The sequence below is a fragment of the Micropterus salmoides genome, unplaced genomic scaffold (genome assembly GCF_014851395.1).
Source record: "Micropterus salmoides isolate LMB-PRFRI ecotype aquatic unplaced genomic scaffold, ASM1485139v1 Ms_hic_scaffold_3788, whole genome shotgun sequence".
Taxonomy (NCBI): domain Eukaryota; kingdom Metazoa; phylum Chordata; class Actinopteri; order Centrarchiformes; family Centrarchidae; genus Micropterus; species Micropterus salmoides.
This window is the reverse complement of record NW_024043137.1, coordinates 1-23,035: the sequence shown is the minus strand read 5'-3', so window position 1 is coordinate 23,035 and position 23,035 is coordinate 1. Positions and strand designations below refer to the sequence as shown.

At 42.2% G+C, this 23,035-nt stretch overlaps 1 protein-coding gene, 1 long non-coding RNA gene and 1 pseudogene across 6 annotated transcripts; 1 reads left to right on the top strand and 2 right to left on the bottom strand.

The window, feature by feature from the left end:
• Positions 1-117: 117 nt before the first annotated feature.
• Positions 118-6,545, top strand: LOC119884938 (general transcription factor II-I-like). The gene is given in 14 exon segments (XM_038695216.1): positions 118-272; positions 401-509; positions 781-947; positions 1,698-1,823; positions 2,100-2,130; positions 2,246-2,296; positions 2,299-2,331; positions 2,554-2,668; positions 2,670-2,710; positions 3,324-3,386; positions 3,581-3,643; positions 4,017-4,088; positions 6,043-6,083; positions 6,086-6,545. Coding segments are annotated over 14 exon segments (1,122 nt in total). The 5' UTR covers positions 118-200; the 3' UTR covers positions 6,224-6,545.
• A 1,849-nt stretch (positions 6,546-8,394) lies between these two features.
• Positions 8,395-12,947, bottom strand: LOC119884939. 5 transcript variants are annotated; one of them, XR_005441112.1, is made up of 6 exons: positions 12,800-12,947; positions 10,476-11,348; positions 10,302-10,379; positions 10,060-10,120; positions 9,206-9,770; positions 8,395-9,097 (listed from the first exon to the last, which is right to left on the bottom strand). It is a non-coding gene; the product is annotated as an uncharacterized LOC119884939 (long non-coding RNA). The 5 variants fall into 5 exon arrangements; XR_005441114.1 differs by lacking the exon at positions 12,800-12,947 and having other exon boundaries at positions 9,206-9,662; positions 9,732-9,770; positions 10,476-11,870; XR_005441111.1 differs by lacking the exon at positions 12,800-12,947 and having other exon boundaries at positions 10,476-10,822; positions 11,011-11,870.
• Positions 12,948-15,882: 2,935 nt separating this feature from the next.
• LOC119884937 lies at positions 15,883-22,831 on the bottom strand (annotated as a pseudogene).
• Positions 22,832-23,035: the final 204 nt, after the last annotated feature.

The following is a 23,035-nucleotide window of genomic DNA, read 5'->3' as shown; positions in this document are numbered from 1 at the left end:
GCCCATAGAGGTAAGCCTTACAGTCGCTAATCAAGAAGCATTAATGTGTTTGAGAAAGACCGTATGGTACGCAGAATCCACACTTACCCTCAACGCTGTCTTTTTTATTAGCGACAAGCCTTTTGTTTGTTATTTAACAAGAGAGAACGCAGATCCTCGACGAGCAAAGGGAAACGTTGAAATCCTTTTTTAAGGAGGGAATGAAACATGTTGGCTCACCGTTAATTCCAAGAGCTGCATCAGCTACTGGTTTGGAAACCTGTGTCATAGAAGTAAGATTTACCCAAGTGCCACACTAACACTCAACATGTCAAATAAATATATCATTCTGCTGTATTGCTGGTATAAATGCAGTGTTTTTATTAACATTAAGTCATTATATTAGTTTTCTCTCTTTCAGAACTGGATCGGTAACTACAAAAGGTCCAAAGCTGCTTCTGAGCCCAAAACAGACACAAGAGAACTGTCACCATACAATCTTTTATGTAGGGACATTCTCAAAAACAAAAGTACGAGTCAGTATTTAATGGATGCTTTTAATTGTTATACTAAATGGTTAGTTGTTGTTGTACGTAGCGTCCTGTTTACATCAGGGGTTGTGAAACGAATTTGTAGTATAGTATTTGAAGAATTTCATACATGGGTGTAAGAGTCCTGTGTCTATTGAAGCCTGTTGTACAGGCTTGTTACAATGTAATGGGGTTCACAACCCAAGTGTGAACCAGCGTGTTGGACAGATTGTCTTTGTATGAATTTGAAGTTTGAAGTTTTTTCCCTTAGGCACAATGAACGATATTAAGGGCAAGCGGTCCACGTTAGGGAAAGACGAGAAGCAGAAATACTTTGAAGAGGCAGAAGCACTGAGGGCATATGGGCAGGCACAGGACCTTAGCCCTGAGATGAGGGAGCTCAAAATTAAAATGCATCTGAAGAAGCAGAAGTTTGAGGTTTGGAAAGAAGCTTCATAGCTTGACATTAGTGGTATGAGTTGGCACTATAGTAGCATTATAGTATTAGGTGTAAGCTTGATTGACAGCAATTGTGATGTGAGATGTGATTAATTAAGTCATCCAATGATAACCGTACTCAAAGTATGTAATCCAAATGTACGTAATGAGCAATTACATTACATTTATTCATTTAGCTGACGCTTTTATCCAAAGCGACTTACAATTGCTATACATGTCAGAGGTCGCACGCCTCTGGAGCAACGAGGGGTTAAGTGTCTTATTATCAATTATTAAACATGAGAAGGCAAGCATAAGAGGTGCTGACTCACAACATCTAGCCTACATGAAGGAATATGCGCAGTAAGACCACATGTAGTCTGTAGGAAAAAAAGGAACAAAGTAAGTAAGTCAAGTGATTACAAGGCTATCGGCTTATACCGCCCCTTTCAAACTAAATTCCTACCGTTTGGGCCAGTCTGTTCAGATTAAGGTCGTCAACTGAAGCATTAGTAGTCAGATATGGCTGTGAGTCCAATTATTAGTGGAATATTAAACGCCATGTAAACACAGCTAATGTATAGTTAATGTAATCTCCCTGAGCACTTATTTCTCACGTGTCACAACACTGTTTTCATAGAAATTGCCTAAACCTGTTAAGAGTTGTTTCCTCAGTGTATGTTGGAAGTAGTTTGTGTCTATTTTATTTACCATTTTTGTGGATATCTTGTTTACCTAAATATTGTGAAGGTGTCCAGTCTTGAGGCTTTGGCTGTGGAAACGGCCATTTTGTCATTTGACCGCCAAAAGTCCAGCTTAGAGGTGTCTGAACTGAGCAGCAAAGAAGCCACTGACTTCCTTGACTCAACGGACACAGTCACCAACTTTCAGTCTCGGCCACAGGTAGTCTTAACGACTGTAACGACTGTCGTCACAGCAACCGGGAACACTAACGAACCAGCGGTATCGATGACCCGGGCCAACGACCCCACTGAGGTTAAATAGCTGAGTTTCCCTGCCAGTCAGTCAGAACTGAAGAAGTCCTTTGGATGAGGGACGAAACGTCTTCCAGTATCTTCAACCAAGTCCAGTTGCCCTTGATTTTAACCTTCGTTGGATAACTATGACCTGGATGACTGAGAATCTTCATAGACAGTCACCAACTTTTCACTGCATTTCAGAGGTAATATTTGTTGTTTGAAAATCCACAGAAACGGACACAGGCCCGTAATAATGCAAATATACATATGGTAATACAATTTTATAAACTTAAGTGTTGTCTGTTGTTTCAGCTGCAGCCAGCTCCTCAGCCGCAACACCCAGTACCAAAGATGAAGTCAGTGTGCTGTTGAAAAAGTGCAGGATCTATTCAACCAAAAATATAGTAAGCATATTTTCAAACTCTTTTTACAGATGTAAAGACTTATAACCTAATATACCTCCATGAATCAGTGGCATTATTATACAATTACTGAATAATTTATACCATAAAATGATGACAAAATGACATGTTTGCAACCCGTACACTGGCTACCAACAGGAGGGCAAAGTCACAATTGTCAAATTGTGTAACGTGTGCATGCATGTGTGTCCCCATGTTTTTCAGAGGAGGCTGGAGGTGTTGGAAGGCTCCCCTACCGGTCCCTGGTGAATCAAAGGGTGACCATAAATGTTGCTGGGCTGCCCAATGGTCTTACCCTCAAGAAGCCATCCTTTTATGGAAGCCATTTTAAAAGCTGCTGAGCATATTTCATTTGAAATAAGTAAGTGAAATTAACAGTGGCAGTTGTATTTCTGCATACCATTTGTGTGGGTGAAATAAGTTACCTAAAAAATAAAACAGGCCTACATGTGAGTCTTTGTATAGTGCTAGGACATTGCAAACATCCAGAAGAGCTTTATTACATTTTGTTATAGATTCTGTATGTGTCTTTGACACTTAGGGACGTGACAATATTCTCAGTTGGAGTTTTTAACTATTTAGTGCAACACATTTTCTTTAATGTGACATGGCCCTTGGCAGTGTTTACATCTTTCACATGCTCATGAATATTAATAATTATTCATTCCAAAGTGACTTCCAATTGATATACATGTCAGAGGTCGCACGCCTCTTGAGCAACTAGAGGTTAAGTATCTTGCTTAGGGACACATAGGTAGATGTCACAGTAGGAATTGAACCCAGGCCTCCCACACAAGAGCCACGTGTCTTATCCACTGCCCCACCATCACCCGACTATTCAGTAATTAAACTGTCTGTATTCCTTCATAGATACGTAGATGTGTGATTGTGTTTTCTCCAGCAATGCAGGAATACCATTTATTTGTTACGCTCATATTACATAAGTGTTCCTTTTTTGCCTAAACATCTATCAGATGCAGCACAATGCCACCCCACTGACACAGCAGAGGGAAGTTCAGAACACATCAACGCAGAATGTAGGCTGAGTTGTTTTTTATTTTATCTTTACAAATATTTACTGTTAAACTGAAGAAGCATCCTTTACTAGATTTGTAACTGGTCAATCTACCTAATTACACAGCACATTTGACCACGGTACATATTATTGTACGATGGAAATAATGTGGTGAAATCACCTTTGTGTCACGGTGTAAAGTCTTCAAATCAACAGACACAGCAGATGACCTCCAGACGAAGTCGGTGGAAGAGATATTAGAGGCCATGTGTGAAAATGGTATTTCTTGTAATCGTAATACGTTTCGAATGCCAGTTTTTGGTAATGCTTAAATTAAAGCTTAATTAGAACTTCTGTTCTGAGAAGTCTGCCATTGACATTTGACACAGAGAGAAAAGCTCACTTGTTTGAAAAGTACAATATATAGATACAATATTTATCGACGTGACATTAAACAGCTTTTCTAAGTTTGGTATTTTGATCACTTTACACTTTAAATTGGCTGAGATTTAGATGCAAATAATGGTTCTGTGTCTATTTCCAGTCAGTCATTTACTTTAACCGTCGACAGTATAAACAAATTTCACTAAGTTTGTATTGTAATTGATTGTATTGAGAAAGCTGTTGTTGTGTTTTGTCTTATGTACTGTAGGTGCACAGCAGATGGAAGAGGAATCCTCAGAAACAACCAGTAATGTAGCCGTGCTGATGACTGCAGATGAAGGTATCTAAACTGTGGTTATTTTTATTCAACCAGGAAGTCTCATTGAGACTAATCTCTTTTTTTAAGGGAGACCTGGCCAAGATTGTATTCAGTATAGATAAAAACAAGTAGTTTTAGACAGATTCCAATACTACAATAGGAACAGCTATGGGAACAGAGGCATAGACGAACTAAATATCCAATTTTTTCATTTTGGATAGAAAAGCTTTTAGGAAGATGCAATTTTAAGTCTTTCAGGAGCAGATTCAAGGCAGAAAGTGCAGAATACATAAACACCCCTTTTCCACTCTGTGGACAGACATAAGGGACCTAAAGCATAAAAACATCTTGAGACAAAGGATGTTGCCCAGTACAGTTCTTTAAAATACAAACTCCGAGCTAGCAGGGAGTCGTGCATCATTGTAATAAATATTAAACTTCAATTTCAGCTCAAGTTCAGCTCTGTACATAGTGAAATATTTGCTGCTCTCCTTTGAAATATTTAAAATACGGAGCTCAGAAACCTGATGAGGAGCATTTAGCTGTTTGGATTCTTTGTGCCTTAATCATTACTTCTAGATTTATGTAGATCAGAGTCTGAAAATGATTGATTCTTAGAGAGAAAATCAGAAATGGCTGAACATATCAGTCTATTTAATAATATATATGTAATATTAGTAATTAGGATAACGTTCATGATGTAGTCTGTATAAAAACTATGCAATATGAGTTTGTGTCTCAGTTAATTGTTTTTCATGTAGTCACCATAAGGGCTATGACATTTTAAACAAATACAATAAAGATTTTGGCCAAAAACAACATGATAGAGGCCCAATTCAGAAAGCAGGTTCAACAGTGAACTGGTTTATTGTCACAATACAACAGGTTGGAGAGTGAAATTGAGTTTTGTAACTCGCGACTCTGTACGCAGGATAAGCAGCTGACGATGGATGGATGGAACTCTTTAATGCTACATAGCCTACAATGCACATTAATAAAGAATCAACTCTGATCAGTTTATTTACCCTGAGATCCAGAACAGCTGATCTGAGTTTGTTTAATCAACTCAGAGTAGGTTCACTCTCAGTCAAGCGTGTGCACCACCGCTCTAAACAGGCAACATAAATTGAGCCACGATACTACGATTCACCATGGCAACAGCTAAAAAAATCATTCCTCATACTTCACACGTCTGGAGTTGGAAATCCTCAGGCAAAACATATGCAGAGTTTTTCTTCTTAAAAAGTGAATATAGTCTATTTAATTTATATTTAATCACATATTCCAGGTGAAGTGGAATGAGATTTAACATAATGTTTTCATTTAGCTGCAATTCTGGATAGAACAGATGTGAAAGAAGCTAAAATTGAAATATAAGAACAAAGTAGTGATGAGATTTCTGAATTGAAAATCGGGGACCTTTCTGGGGACAGAAAACCAAAAACGGGGACGTCTGGTCAGTGGTCACCTTATTTTAGTCTGCCTAACAGACTTCATTAAAAAATGCTGATCATTTTTATTGACACGGATGGTAAAACTCTTGAATGAAGTAATGAGGAAACAGCGCTGTGTCAGAGGGAGGAGACTGAGAAACTCCAGGTTTATTGAAGAAAAAGTTCACTCTCAGTTACCGTTGTAACTGACAGAGCTAAAGTTAGCTCGCTTTCTGAAAGGCTCTGAAACAGAAAACCAAGAGTTTACCTCATTTCAGGGTGAAACTCAAGAGTTTTCATTAAACCCGCTTTCATATATGGGCCCCAGGAACCCTTCTTTGTTGACCTGCTTGTATCTTATTATACAGCATCAGCAAGATCTGAGATGGTGGGTGTCAGTTCTGGTGAACTGATGTGCAATATCCACATTTTAATTTGGCAGCAGTTGGAAATGAAAAGCTTACTTTGAAACATTGCTTTGAATATGTCGATTTCAGCAAACTGGTTTCACCTCCAAAATATTTTTGTTTTTCCTTTGGTAGATCGAGGCAGTTTGCGCTGTGTCTGCCACCTCCATTTGATGACAAGAAGAAGAACGCTACAAAGAAGTGGCGTTCATGGTCGCAGTGCACAGTGTGCCAACTGTGGTCACACACTGCATGTGGATTTAAAAGCAACATGTGTCTTCACTGCCAGTGTCAAACCTCCATGCACACACGCTGACCTTTTGCATCAGTGTTAGGAAACATGTAATGTTTACTGCTTTCCAAGGTTTAGTTTAAGTTGTTTGAGTTTTCTTACTGTGTTGACAGGCCCCACCCCCTCCCTACACACACACACACACACACACATACGTGCACACTTCCAACACTGCACAAATATGTTTTTATTAAAAATGAAATTTATATGAATCTCGGCGCTACATATATTTTCATTCAGCCTGATTAAGATTCCTTTTATTTATTGTTGGTGTTTGTTGGCCCCGTCGATGTGGTCCCTGTTTAAACTGTGCCATGTGGGGAACTAAATAAAGTTCTACTGAACTGAGTACATGTGTTGTAAATGAAAAGCCTATTTGTTCATAAATCTCTGTTGATGCTGATATGATTAGACGCTTCACATCGGCCTGATGGATTTTTCACAGTCCTGCACATGATGGTTAGAATTTCCTGTTGCATTGTCACTGGTAGGTATTTGGTAAAATGGATTTTAAGAAGATGTTTTATGTCAGAGCAGTAGTGAAACTTTGTCATTCAGTTGAAGACTACAGTTTATTTTTTAAACTTTAAATGTAATAGATGCATAATTCAACAATATGATACGTTAATTATTTCTCCTTTGATTCCGAGAAATAACCATGATGGAGCTATCTGCCGTGGATTGGCTCGATTCCATTTCAAACTGCCGACCGTCGGCCGCAACTACCGAACGAACGCCACTATCTCTGTTAAGAAAAGGCGTTTCTAGCCTGTGATTGTAACATATAAAGTTGCTCTTTTCATTTTATAGTTATTAGAAACCAATACATCGTTGGAAAGGTCTCAACCTGTAGATTACCATATATCAGGATGAAGACTCTGAATGGATCCTGCTTTGAAATACTGACCTTTGAACCTTCACCTTGGTGCATGTTTGAATGCTTATAATTCATCAACGAAAGAGACTACAGACATGAGACCAACTGTTAAAGAGAGCTCTTGACCTTAGCTGTCATGTGAGTACAGTCAACAACTGGGGGCCCAATCAAATGTGGTTAAAATTCCAAATTCCACGTTAACACGTTTTAGAAACTACAATTCCCTTTAGCCACGCCATGCAGTTTGAGTCAAATCAGCACCACGGTTGTAGTTTTTCCTGTGTGCAAAGTTAGGGTTGTAATATAGGGTTGTAAAAACATATACCTACTGAATATATAACATATGTAGTACAGCCGAACTACTACTTACACTGAATCTAGATAATCCATGTTAAGAAAAAGTAAATATCTTGGTTTATTTCACATATTTTAGCAAAAACAGGAGTCCAAAAGGCAAACTCCGCCCACAAAACGAAGCACTTCCGTAACCTTCCGCTACCAAAAACTGACAAAAACAACTTTATTTGTCGGAATCGATGGAGAAATGATTAAAAGTGAAAGCCTTAACATGAACATATCCTATTGTTGAGTTATGAAGTTGCTGTTCTTCTGTTAAGAAATGCTAAAGATATCATTAAAATATATCTTAGGTTGACAGTGAAGAAAATACTTCCGGGCGGTTTCGGGTTTCAGCGACAGCAGCGTCAATAGCAACCACCATAGCAACGAACTAAAGAGAAAACTAAATACAAAATACATTCTCTGATCAAAGACTGTAAAATAATACGCAAAACACATCTTAAAATATTGCACAGTGACAATTAACATTTCCAGCTTTGCAGTCTCATCCCTTGTTTTACAGCTTCCGCATGACGTCAAGGCCTGATAACAGCAGCCGATGGGAAGAGGAAAAAAAGGTGCTCGCCTACATCGGCCTCGATCAGGGAGCATTTCATGCCAAAAACACCTTTAGTAAGAACGTACGAGCACCACTGTCAGGCTGATTCTGATTGGATAGGTCATATATTAATAAGTTACTTTCTTATTGACTTCAGTGTGCTGTCAATAACTGCTCTGACTGAAAACACACCTGTGTGTCATTGTGGGAATGCTATTGTAGAGTCAGTATACCTGTATTATATTGAGTGTATTGTGGAAGTAACCTTCATTTAAATATGTTTTACAAAGGTGTCCTTTTTACAAAAACATGTTGTACAAATACAGTAAAATGGTTAGTGTTAACTGTAAAGTTCATAACACCAAAGCTGACTATACCTTGAGTATTACTAGGCTGTAGAAAGTTACTTAGACAGCAGCGTCTACAAAAACAGTGTTTATTGTCCAAAACAGCAAGTTTCAACCATTTTTTGTTTCAATTGGCAGGACAGTTCACAGCTCATGAAAAACAAACACGGACTCTGTTGCAGTTCCACTAATAAAGTGATCAGCAACACAGCCTTAATTTGATTGAGAGCACTTACAATGAAGACACACACAGAACCGAACTGTCTGAGTCTGACGCATGTTAGTTAGTCTTGAATTAAGGAGGCATTTTTAATTATGTATAACAAAACGTACAAATTTGCTCAAAGTATTCGTTCCAGAAGCAGAAAACCTCCCCTCGTCTAGAGTGCTTACAGACCTAGTTGCTATCATCGTCGTCGCTGTATACCAGTGTCTGTATGCTGACATGGGGAGGGCCCGAGACAGGCGGGGGTCGTCTGGGGTGACGTAAGCGTGCGTTGCAGGAACGACGTCTGGTACACGTTGGTGAAGCATCGTAGCGGCGTGATGTAGTTTTCTTTCCAGCTGTTGGAGACGTTGGATGAGGACAGCTTTTGCACCTGGCTGCTCTGTGTCATTGATGGCAGAACACAGGAAGGCGTGCTGCTGTTGGAGGTGGTCAGCTACAGTTCTCATTTCCTGGTAAAGCGTGTGCTTTTCCTCAGCGGCCGAGTCTTCATATGTAAGGCGTCGACCCCTCGCCTTTTCAGACTCCTCGGAACATCATCTTCTTCCACCTGGAAGAAGAAGAAAGAAAACAATGTGCAACGTAGTTGTGGTTAGTAAGCGGTTGTCAGGTGGTTACTAGAGTGATGCGGTCACTAGGTTTTGGTAACTATACTTACAGTGTCATCAAAACAGAAGTAGAGTGGCCGAGAGGGATCACATGATTCTTGAAAATCAATAGTTGCAGGGAAGATGCTCATCTGTGGTGGCCACTGAATGCTGTTGTACTCTTTTATTGCCTGTCTCAGTCTCTTGTTGGAGTTGGCAACCTGCTTGGACAGTCTAACGGCAACGCCCTGCCCATCTAAAGTAAAGTTATAAAATAGACACGCCTTCGTTATGATGGTCCTTTACAGAGTTTTAAATTGATCTACTTATCCACAGCACTTTAGCTGGATATTTCCTCTTCAGATGGAGGAGGACGGCTCTCTCCTTTGATTCAGCTCTAGCCTTCCAGATCAGTTGGCCTCTGACATCACGGTCATCTTTAAGGGTGGACTGGAAGATTAAATCAGATTCTTGCCATCTTCTCCGAATGCTCTGTTTTTTCTCCATGTTTAGCAGAGAGTTCTCTTTCTACAATGGTCAGAGAGTAAAAATGACTGTTAATCAGAGAACAGTAACAGACTGATACTGCTTACTTACTCTGTTTCATCCTCCATGTGTGACTCACGAGTCCCAGATCTGTATATTATAAAAAGTATCAGTAATTACCAACCAGAAAACATTCCTGTGCTGCACCTGACCAAACATTGTACGTTACAGGGGGGAGCTTGGTGCTAATTGATTATTAATCACACCATATTTAATTACTGCATTGTGACAGTTTCCTAGAAAACAGGACGGTGTTATTGTCTCGCTCATAGCTATGTAATCACACCTAGGCTTCCATGTTTAAGCACATCAGTAAGGCGCTCAAGTTAAGATGGGTGTAATTCCCATATAGTCTTCCATAAACAAACTGAACGCTTACTTGAACATGTAGAACTGAATCAGCTTAGTGATGTCGTCCCTTTTCCATCTACAGACAGTGTCTGGAGAACAGATAATGACATTACTTCATTTCATGTTACTTCTTCACCGACACAGCTTACAGGATACTCTACTGCACATGGAAAAGTACGTGTAACGGATTTTCAATATCCTTTGTTAATTATATGTGTGACCTTTGTACAATATTCCAAGACGTTCAAGCATTCACTTCAGTTTACTTACTTATTGACTTTGGTTTTTCTTGGGCTAGCTCCAGCTTCCTTTTCTTCCATCTCTCCATGTCTCGCTCTGAGACAAACACTAGACAATAAAAATAAAGTGTCAATGCTACATACTCTGTGCAAAGGGCGCTTGTAAATGTTCACAGCTATTGTTACCTGCATGTGCATGACTTACCTGGTGCTTCTCTGATGACAGATGAGATGTCTTCTTGAGCGAGGATTGATATTTTCTCTGCCTTGTCTAATTTTTGCAGGAGCTGCACCTCAACTTTTGTTTCCTTCTGCCCACCAATTTGTGTGTCATCAGCTTAAACCACCAGGACAGAATTTTGTAGACAAACGTGGGTCAGTGGATTTCCTCCGTCCATAGAGCAGAAGGGCATCAGTCAACAGGTCCAGGCGGTGCGAGGGAGTCATCTCCTTTGTGACTCTGGCAAATCTTCGGAGGAAAGACCGCAGACTTTCCATTCCTTCCCCGTCTGTGAGCCCAAAACCATCAAGCCGTCTGGTGCTGTACTTGATCTGCGATTACAGCAAAGTCATCCAATATCACCTACACTGAGGTTGAGCATTATCCTACTAAAGTGGAAACTGCTCATAATGATCACGGTTGCAGTGATCAACTATTTCAATGGATCCAAAAGGACAGAATCCATCCTATATATTTATTTTTATAAGAATAATTTACAATAATCAAATAGTCTGCTTACAGTGTTCATTTAGGCTGTGTGTGAACATATGCTTGCTGCGCGCAGTCAAGCATCATGGGATATTTTCCTGCTGAGGCTCAGCGAGTTATTTGGCCCTTCCATTCCTGCTCCGCTCGCGTTTTGGATCCCCGCTCTATCGCAGCAGTAGCTCGGCCTGCGGTATGTTACGTGAGTGGAGTGTAATGCTTTCACCCTGAGCCTTCAGACAGGGCTTGGAGCAGGAGAGGGCCTTTACTCAGCTTATGTTATTTTATCTTTAAATCAGTAAATAGCAAAACGGCCCATTTCATTCATTTATATCCATGTAATGAATACACAAATGGCCATTAGATGGTAACCTGCGTGAGAAATAAACAAACTTTGGTTATAACAATCAAGCCAGAAGTTATGTCAAACAGAAATATTAGGTTATTTTGGCTCAAATGTCGAGTGTCTATGGGGAGTCCCCCAGTGTCAGACTTTGAAAACACCTGCTCTACACAATATGTGTATAAAAGTCTCACAAACGTTAACTGCATTAGCTACATCCTTCAGTACGTTACCTAGATCATGAAGCTTGCGCACCGAGCTGGGAGGCAACTGAAGCTAATGCTCTGAAACATACAGTATCTAGATACGCAGCTAATATTGGTTAAATCTCTTTGGGTGACAGGGTTTTGGTTCGGAGACAAGTTTGGTCAGCAAAGACCAGACATGAGGAGGAGGTAAAGTTACTCTGCCAGCAGATCAATCCAACACGGGAATTTAGGAAGATAATTAATTAGAAAACTTGATTGAGGGAACACTAAATGGAAAAAGTACTCCAAACGCCTGCATTCAAGGTGTACTTCTTGTAAAAGTACATGGAGAACATGAACAAACAAAAAGCCTCTGCCTCCTGCAGCTTTAAGCAAAGTGAAGACCTAGAACCTCTAAACTGAACAGAACTGGACTCACGTTGTTTAACCTGGTCTCATCAATCTGCGTACAAATAACACGACTGACGCTTTCACATTGCGCGCAGTGTGAAGAGCTGCTGCATCCAGAACGATCTCACGAACATGTTCCTTTGACCCGCAGTCTCGGGGCCGAGCGCCGTCGAATCCTCTGCATGTAAAATTGTCTGCGTTCCTTCTTGTTTTTCTAACATTTATAAATCACAGCAATTCGACGCAGCTCAGTAATAAATACCAACAACGCGGCCCTGCTTCCCCTCCTCCCTCTGATCCCTGACTCCTGGCTCTCTCCTTCACCTCCTCCCTCTGATCCCTGACTCCTGGCTCTCTCCTCCACCTCCTCCCTCTGATCCCTGACTCCTGGCTCTCTCCTCCACCTCCTCCCTCTGATCCCTGACTCCTGGCTCTCTCCTTCACCTCCTCCCGTCACGCGCAGAGAAAATGAATGTGGCTTTTCCAGCTTGTGTCGTCGCTGGAGGTCAACTCACGAACGACTGCTTTGGTTCTGGACTTTTGCATGTTTTATTTATTTACTCCACCTAAACACCAAAGCATGTTCGTGTATGTAAAAATGTATGTGCAAAGTTTAATGCTTTAAGGGCTTTTGCAGTCGGGTCCAGGAGGACCAGTCTTGGGCGTGGAAAAGACGAGCATCATGTGACCGTCTGTTTCAAACCCAAACCAAACCAAACAGTCATCTGAAGAAGAGAAAGACTCCTAAATGTCCACACATCAGTTACAAAGCTGTTGTGCAGGATTGTCGTTTTATTGCTGTCTGAACTGGACCACCTTTGGTCGGGGACATTTCAGTCCAAATGCCTTTAAGGGAAGTAAAGAAAGCATATCGTCCTTACTTCTTTAGAGCTGTTAGCATTGCTGGTTTCGATTTTGTTCTCGAGAGTTTGTGTCTTATTTAAGATTTAATCCCAACAAGGATTCACTCATATTGTGAATCAGAGATTCACTGAGCTTCTTCCTCATCACAAGGTCCATTTAGTAGCTGTTGCTCACTCGTCATTACATTTAGAGCACTGTAGGTGCTTGTCATCCATCTTGCTTTAAAAGAAACAAACAGATAAATGGTTAATTTAAGCCAGCCCTTAATAAAGTGAAGTTAAACACCATTTAAAACTGTGCAGAAGAAGAACATGAAAACACACTGGAACAGATCCTAAACGACGCCTCGATGCACAAACTCGTTAGCAAAGTTTATCTCAGTGAAATTCCTGGTAACAGCTCGGTAGTTTCTTCATAACCTCGACGGAAATTTTCAGGAAATTAAATGAAAGCAGCTCGGGGCGCTGATGATTTCATGAGGTTATTATGTAAATGTGGACCGGGACTATAAAGCGCTCCTCGGTTCTTCCCTGAAGCTGCACAGATGGATGTTTGAACTCTTTTCCGATGTTGAAACATAAATCCCTTCCTTCTCTTCCTGCTCCATGTTGGTCTCTCAGCAGACGTTGTTTGTCACAGCAGCGACGGGTACATTCACCGCTTTCTGGATCTTATTTCTCCGTACAGCCCAGATCCAGGCGGGGGGGCGAGCTGAGATTTATACGGAGGGTTGCGTTCGGTGCTCTGGGGAGGCGGACGAGCCCGACATGTTTCAGGCTGCAGAGAAAAAAGAAAAGCTCTGTGACGCCCCTCATAAATACAGGAGGGCTGAGAGGCCTCTGCAGACACCGCTGGACGTCCCAGAGCTCAGGACGCCATTGTTAAATCCCACAACAATGGAATTTAAGTATGGCGACCCGCAGGGGCCACAACTCAGAGAGATGAAGCCGTCCTGCTTCCTGCTCGGGCTTCAAAGCAGAGTGAGGTCAGAGCTGCTGAGAGGTTCAACGGTGAGAACGTTTGGTCCAGAAGGTTCATCAAGTCCTCTTCTCAGCCGTCCACCAAGGACGAGCCTGCAGGAAAACGCTAACACACCGTAACAGCGCCGGCATTTTACAAGTATTTAAGGTGGACTGACCTTTGTGAATTCAGAAAGTAAGAACACGGAGCTGCAGACGAAGTTTAACGTCACAGCTCAGCGTCTACAGTTTTAACCACAACATGTAAAATACAGTTTCCAACAGAGACTCTGACAGCAGTAAGGTGACCAGATTTCTGAAGTGGAAACCGGGGACAGTTTTGGTTTGGTGCTCAGTATGTCGTTAAAAAAATCTCATGTCATTATATATGAAATATATTTCGGTTTTATGATCTGTCAAATATAACTTCTGAATGAAATCAAGTCATTTTGAGGCAGAATCTACCTTTCAGTCAGTAAGTGGAATACTGCATTACATGAGTTTTATTGGCCGTTTAAAGGTATTGTAAGAGGTAAAAAGTACCAGGTGAGATATAATCTGTCAAATATAATCCTCATGAATATAATAAAGTCATTTCAGGGCAGAAATAACTTTTCAGTCAATAGAGGCTGCAGTCACTGTCTGGACGAAGAATACTGCATTACATGAGTTTTATCGGCCGTTTAAAGGTATTTTAGCAGGTAATCAGGACCGGGTTAGTCGGTACGCAGCAAGTTAAGTAATGTAGAGTTAGAAGGATAATAAAATTATTTTATATATAACTCAGCACCAAGTCATGTTAATTATAGGCTGCAACAGGCTTCTGTTAATCACGTAACAAGAGTCATGCTTGGTTACGCTACAAACTGCAAACACTTATTTAGCCACAATTGTGATTATTCCGAAGTTTCCCGCAGACGGCAATGGTTTTCGGCATGACACCTGTCTGCTCTGCTGTCCAGTCTTTCTGGCCACGTAGAACTGATTTGAGGTCTGTTAACATCTTATACAGTCTGTGATTAACACAAAACAGGGACATTTCCAGGGACAGGCCACCAAAACCGGGGACTGTCCCCGGAAAACGTCTGGTTACTCTAGACAGCAGCCATGTTGCTGAAGAATCTTTAGGACTTTCCCGCTACAGGATGTTAACAACCCCTGAGTTAGGACTTCAGGTAGTCAGGTCCAAGTTATCTAGAAACCAGCAGAGACTCAATAAAGCTGCTGCTCCAGTGTGCTCCCTGTGGAACTACTTCTTGTGTAATGTGTCTGGCCGCTTGTACCGATTCATTTTAAAACCATTAAAACCAAACCAGGCTAGCTGTGGCCCCTCGTTTCCGGTCTTTATGCTAAGCTAAGCTAACCAGCGGCTGGATGCAGCTTCATGCCCACTGAACAGACAAGAGAGTGGAGTTATTTCCTTCATTTACTGTAAATCCACGGTTTGTTCCCGTAATTTAATGTTTGGCCTACAGAATATTTCCTCCAGTCACTGTAAAGGGACAGAGGATTTGTTTTTGAGATATTGTCTGAGACCAAACTCTCACTGTTCCCCCGACAGGAGGAGACTTTAAAAACACAGTTTAACTTCTGAGCTCAGAGAAACAAGGCAGCAGGTAATTCTTTAAAACGCAGCACAAGGACACATTTCTCTCACCTTGTTAGTCATTTCTTATGAACAAGAAGTTTTACCACCCAAAATGTCAGACTGCTCCTTTAATCCAGAGCAGCATTGTTAACAGACTCAGTCCTCAGGCTGCTCTGCAGGAACTTCATGTGAAGCTCTGAGCTTCATTTACAGGCGAGTGCTGCCACCTGCTGGATCAGCTGAGCACCCACAATCCTGCTGAAATACAGATGTAGATCACTGCTTTCTTTTTACCTCTCATATATTATGATTGTGTTATAGTATTGTGTGTTTAACGTACGCAGCTCGTGTACTGTAAGTATTACTAATTCTTCTTGGTGATATTTCCCAGACGAGCTGCTGTCAGTCAGACGTGTGACAGCGGTGAGCTTTCTTTTAAAAGGACACGCCATGTGATCACCAGACTCGGGTTCTCGGGACCACAGAGACCTGGCTCAGGTCTAACCAGGTGGATCTCCATGGTAACCCGTTTAATAAAACACAACTCGTCCGCTTTTGAATAATTCCAAAGTTTCTTTAATTGAGGGGACAGAGTGGCGAGCTACAAAGAGTTTAAGGCACTTTAACCTCGAGTCACAGGAAGGTTACAGACATCGTGATGTTCTCAGTCAGACAGGCGGCTGCAGCGAGAGTGAAGGTTAGTTAACGTTAGCGCTGCTCTGTGATTGGCTGGCTGCTCTTCATCTACGAGTAACATTCAGGACAGTTTCACACGCAGTAAACCAGACAGCAGTTAATCTACTTCTCTCCAGAGAATCAGTCTCATTCAGGAGGGAACTAACGGGTCAGCGTGTGGAGGCACGCCGCCTGCAGGACGGAGCTGCTCCCACCGCCGTTTACATTTCGCCCCGATTACCGATCCCCTCTGTTCACACTCACACCTCGCTCAGAGTTTGGCCTTGGCCTGGAAGAAGCTCATGACGGCGTTGAAACACTCGTCCGACGTCCAGCGCTCCATCAGACGCTCCACCTCGGCGTCGTTCACCGCGTGGAGACGCTCCCTGTCCACCGAGCGCATCAGCTGTTTAGAGAGCGCCAGAGACTGAGAGAGAGAGAGAGAGAGAGACTTATTTAGCTTTTCTCCACAGTGATCATCCAACAGGCCGCAGAGGTTCTGGTCTGGACCAGCTAGTGGTTCAGAGTCCTGCGCTCTGTTGATGGTTGTTCGTCTGGATTTCCTCTAAAACTCTCTCCTGATCTGACCTGTGGAAGGTTTGCACAGCAGCAAACTGAAAGAGAAGAAGATGTTTCTGTAGAGGAGGTGCATACCGTAAAACTCTGATTAACAGCCCGGGCTTTTATTTGCTAAAATCCCTGAGCTGACCCTGACGGGCGTCCCAGGACTGAAACAGGCAACTATGAAACACTTTATTTACTTAAAACAGAATATTTTTATTACATCCAGAGAACTTCTATAAAAACCAGACCAGGCTTCTAATGGAGACCTTTTTTGTCTAAATGTGTTCCCACAGCAGTGGCCTGTACTACGAAGGGAGTTCAACTTACTCAGAGTTAACTCAGGGTAACAAACTCTGACCGCCCACACTGGAGTTACACTACGACGGTGGATGTTGGTTAGTTGAGTCCGTGTTAACTTAATCAGAGGTGGTGCACGCTTCCCTGAAAGGGGCGTGTTCGGCCGAGTTTTTTTCTCCGTATTTCTCCAGAGGAACGCACGGTGTTAGTTTCAGGTAATTATGAATGTAAAGACACGTTAGCGGCTAAATCTAATATCGTGGCGGCCGACAGAGCCAGCGAGGCTCGTTGGCACAGTGTTCTTGTTGTAGTTCAAATCTCTATTCTCTATTTTACGGGCTCTTCTTTTACGTGTAATATGATTCAGATGTAAAAGGTACAGCTGCACATAAAAAAGGAGCCAGCGGAGAGGGGGAATAATCCGAGACAGAATTTAATTTCCAAGATTAATCTAAAAAAACCTTTTCTGGCATTATAGTCAAACATTTATGAGAGGAACTTCACTTTGCAAGGCTGCAACATCTCACACACGTCTGCAGTGTGTTATGCATGCACTGGAAAGTTATATTAAACTTAATATACTTAAATACTCGAGTTTAACCCACAATCACTATCATTCACCTTGATCGGCCATATTCAGAAGAAAACAGAGTGATTTTCAATGTTTATGACATTAATTGCAGGGAATTTCTGATTTTTCTTCATGTAAATTTCACACTTTCATCTAGGATTTTTTTTCTGTTATTAACCCCGGCTCACTATTTTTTGGACACGTAAAATAATCTATCTAAATATGTGAAAACACTTTGGAAAATTCAATTATAGCCTACAGATGGGCTCCATCTAAGAAACTATCCCGTTAATTAATTAAGATTCCTGTCTAAAATCACCAGGCTGCAGGGCTCGCTGTCTGAACGTGATGCTGTTGTGTTCAGAACTTCATTCCAACCGCAGAGGAACAAATCAGCATGAAATCTAAACATATTTTATGAAGCGGTGTGTATAATTATCCTATTAATCAAAGTTTTACGGTGAGAGAAAATGCACCATGACCTGTTCCTCAAAGTGAACAAAGCAGGAGCGCTAAAATACAGAGAGTGTGTGTTTACGTTGGGGGGCAGCTTGGCGTAGGCCTTCAGTCTGGTCCAAACCTCCGACTGGAAGCTGCTGTCAGGGAAAACCTCGGTGACCAGACCGAGTTCACAGGCCTGGACCGCCGTCAGCTTCTTGTTGAACAGCAGCATCTCACTGGCCTAAAGGGAGCGGGGGGCAGTTTATTACTACAACAACAACAACAACAAGCTGTTTGTGGATAACCACAAACAGAGTGGGTGAATAACCACAAACAGAGTTGGTGAATAACCACAAACAGAGTTGGTGAATAACCACAAACAGAGTTGGTGAATAAACGCTGAGGTGTATGAAGCGCTGATGATGAGGAGGCTGAGACCTTCCTCACATGAAACTAACAGAACAGTCTGAGCTTTTAAAGAAGTCAGCTGCGTCCTCTTCTTCTTCTGTGTGTACCTTGGCGAGGCCCATTATTTTGGGGAAGGTGTAGGAGGAGCAGCCCTCGGCGCTCTGACCCAGCTGGCTGAAGGGAGTCTGGAAGGTGGCCTGTGGGGGGGGGAGAGAGACTGGTTCATGAGGTGAACCTGTTTCTGACGTCAGCGTCTGGTGTGTGCGTGCGTGTGCGTACCCTCTCTGTAGCGTAGACCAGGTCGAACAGTCCCAACACTGTGACTGGGATCCCCACAGCCGGTCCGTTCACCACGGCGACCAGCGGCTTCGGGAAGTCGATGTAGGCCTTCACGTACTCCCTGCAGATGAAGGAGAGAGAGTCCTGAACCTGAACCCAAACTGAGACACTACAGGACGCTCAGGCGTCCGCGAGTCCTGCGTTAAGTGAACGCATCATAAATCAGCTGATGGAGTTCATTCATTTAAAAAGACGTGCTGACTGAGGAAGGACACGCGTCATGACGTCACATTTCCATTCAGGATGCTGTTAACAACCACAGCCAGCGTTCCCCCGGCAGGATGTAGGTAACAATACGCAGGTACGTATATATAGTTTTATGTGAAGACAGTTACAGAGAATCTAAATAACACCTCAAAATTCTGGAAAGTAATTAAATTTATGTCAGGTACACATGTTGCTTCAAGCCTCCCTGAACACATTCTGGTTGGCTCAGATGAAATAAAGGATAAAGCTGCTACGGTCAGTCAGTTAAACAAACACTTTATCTGTGCTGGGTCTGCATTTGACAGCTCAAATGTAAATGCACCTGTCCCATGTTCTGTCACCACTGCAACTGATAGAAATCTGGATTTGTTTAATCTTAAAACTATTTCAGTTGCTCAAGTTTGTAAAGCTCTGAAAGGCGTTGACCACAAAAATCTGCAGGTCCCGACAATCTGGATCCTTATCTCCTAAAGGTGGCGGCAGATGTTATTGCTGAGTTTATTACTCACATTTTTAATTTGAGTCTTGTGTCCAATTCAATACCGCAAATCTGGAAAGCTGCTTATGTTTTCCCCTTATTTAAAGGTGGGGACCCCTCAGAACTAAACAACTACCGTCCCATCTCCAAACTCTCAATCCTGGCTAAGATCCTTGAATCCCGGGTAAATTTACAGTTAACAGTTCTTACTTGATAATAATATTTTAAACAGTTTTCAATCTGGTTTTAGAACGGGCCACAGTACCATTACTGCTGCTATGGTGGTAATAAATTATCTTATTGGTGCCTTAGACAGAAAACAGCATTGCGCTGCCTTATTTGTAGATCTATCCAAGGGGTTCGATTCTGTGGATCATGAATTGTTGCTGAATAAACTTAGGGATGCTGGTTTCTGTCCTAATGCTGTTAAATGGTTTGAAACTATTTTGTAGATCGGACTCAGTGTGTCTATACAGAAGGCCACAAATCTAAGTTTGAGCTATCTAAAGGGGTCCCCCAGGGGTCTGTTTTGGGACCTATTCTGTTCTCTATTTTTATAAATGATTTAGGTAAGGACGTCCAAGCAAAAATACTTCTATGCTGATGACACTGTCATTTATACTCATGTTCCTTCCATAGCACAGGCTGTGCAAGAGCTTCAGACTGCATTTCAGTCATTACAAACTGCTCTGCTCAATTAATAATTGGTTTTAAATCCTAAAAAGTTCGCCTACAATTGCTTGATCATCTTTGCATTTTTATGTCTGATGGTAAATTCACTGAAAGGGTACCCACATACAAGTACTTGGGTATATGAATAGATGACAAACTTTTATTTAATGTACATATTGCTAATCTAGTTAGGAAGCTCAAAGTGAAGATTGGCTTTTATTTTAGAAACTACTTTTCTGTCTGTGATTGATTATGGTGACATATTATATATGCACGCAGCCTCCTCCGTCTTACAGAGCCTTGATTCAGTGTATCATACATCTCTACGCTTTATTACAAATGCAAAGTCCCTCACTCACCATTGCATTCTTTATGATCTGGTAGGTTGGACATCGCTGACCACCCGCAGACAGCACTATAATTTTATATATAAAGCCATGCTAGGTAAACTTCCAGCTAACCTCTGAACCCTTCTCTGTATCAATTCTGCTAGTTACCAGCTACACTCCAAGTGGTTGCTTTTTAATGTACCCAGGGTTTTGGGGAAAACTGCATTTTCATACTTTGCACCCTGGGCATGGAATAATTTGCTAAAAGATCTTAAAACTAGAAACGTGTATATCAATTGATAAATTTAAGAGCATCATAAAGAATGTGGTGAAGGAGAGATATGATTGTTTTTCTTGAAAGGCCATTTTGTATGAATAGATGTGTTTTTTGTGTTGTTTTCTTTGGTTGTTTGTTTTTGTGAATTTTGTCATGATTGTACGAAGCATTTTAATATGTTGTGTTTATGTATGGCTGCTACCTCGGCCAGGTCTCTCTTGTAAAAGAGATTTTTTTATCTCAATGAGACTTCCTGGTAAAATAAAGGTCAAATAAAATAAAATTAAAAATCGCCACGGCAAGAGACCTCGGTAGTACAGGTTAATCGGGACACCTGAAGTTACCTGGATAAGCCGGTTACCTCGCTTCATAGTACAGACCACAGGTGTCAGCAGGGACAGAGGGGTCCGTCTGCATCATCCTGGTCCTGGTGTTCATACATGAGCCACTTTCTAAAACCATCAACCAATCAGTGCTCACCGGAGCAGCTCTCCCCCACGTTTGGCGCTCTCCTCCACCCCTTCCTCGGGGATCTTGGTGAAGTTGCTCAGGTCGTTTCCACTGGAGTAAAAATCTCCAGCTCCTGCAGAGGAGAGAGAGAATTATCAGTAATCCGTCAGCGTGACCCTGAGAAGCATTAAAGTTTCAGTTCAGAGCTGCAGGAACGTTTACTGATGTTCACTTAAACATTCAGGAGCTCAGAAACAGAAGTCAACCGCTGCAATCAACGTAGATTACGCATTGTTCCTAAATTCTTGTTGACTCAATAATAAACGGCCATTTCAGAGTCGGATCTGTTTGTGTTTCATGACTGCGCTGCAGGTCAGCGACACCCGACGTCACACTCAGAGATGCAAACAACATGGTTGGAAACTTTGCTTTCACCGCGAACACTTTTGTATTGAAGCACCTGCTAAAGCAGCAACGTGAAACTTAGCCTGTAGAAAGAAACTCCGGCAGCCGCTGCCAGTGAAGCGTCCACCCGGCAGGAGAGAGTGGCGTTAAGCAACGTTTGTGCTTCATAAAAGTGCTGAATACTTCTTCAAAACAGAAACATTAGTCGAGACACTTGCTAATTCTTTATGCTTTTATGCATAAATCATACTGCTGCTGTTTTATTATTTTTATAGCCTGTAGGATGCAGCATCCTCTGGCCTGAGAGGCTGCAGTGTTTTCACTTTGGCTGCTTGTTGACTCCTCAGGTTCATTATTGTTCCAGTAAAGTGGATTCATTTCTAAAACGCGCTGCTGAACAGGTTTCCCGTCACTTTTAAGGACGGGCTGCGACGGTTGAAAGTAACTGTAAGAAACCCGTCTTTTAGGCGGCCGCTACCCCGCCCCCAACGCCGTCATCCATCCTGATGTTTTACTGCAGACCACGCCCAGCCTACGACACAGACGGCCAATCAGCGCTGCGTGTGTGTGTGTGTGTGTACCAGTGAAAACAGTGAGGACCGAGTCGTCTTTAGCCGCCTGCTGCAGAGCTGCCATGATCTCAGAGTACATCTGTGAGAGAAGAGGAAGCAGCGTGAAAACACAAAACCAGAAACTGGGAGACAGAGAGAGTCTGTCGAGGACGTTATACCGAACAACAGGTTTGAAACACACACTCAGTAGTGATGGCGTTCTTCTTGGCCGGTCGGTTCAGTTTGATGGTGGTGATGCCGTCCTCCGTGGTGACCATAGCGTCTCGTACGTCGTCCCGCCCAGCGGGCTGAGCTGCCACCTGGGCGGAGCTTCCACCTTCTGCCGCCACCAGGGAGCCAATCAGGTCGCAGTACTGCTGCCTGGCTTCATCCTGAGCGACACAAAGACGTGAGCATCAATAAAGGAATCATTTGTTATTTAACTGCTGAGCGACTTTAATACCGGTGCAGCTGCTCACTTTATTTGAAAGCTTTTGTTACTTTACAGACAAAATAGATTAAGATGCGTTCTTATGATTTAGATAAATGATTATTGATCTGCCAGCAGAATATAGGTCATTAAAATGAGCTGCACCATTAAACTGATGATGAACACATGAATCCATCTATAATTATAATCCATATACACAGATCCTGCAGCAGGAGTACCTGTGGTACGGAGCCCAGAGATTTCCACGCCTCCCATTTAACCTTGTTGACAAAGTCCAGCATGCCTGGTTTGGGGTGTTGCAGGGACCCTGAGTGGCCTGCAGGAGGAGGAGGAGGAGGAGGAGGAGGAGGAGGAGGAGGGTTACATGTGTAATTAATATACAACATACTGCAGACAGAGTCAAGCAGATCTGCTGTTAACAGAATGAACCCAACGTTCCAGTAAGACGTGATACTGTGGGAACATTCAGTCCTACATGTGTAACAGTGTCACAGCGGCCTTTCAGCAGACACGTCCATCAGTTAGAGACACGTTTCAGCTTTTACTGAACCCTTTGCAGCATTTGGATGTGGAAGCAGAAACCCTTTGTTC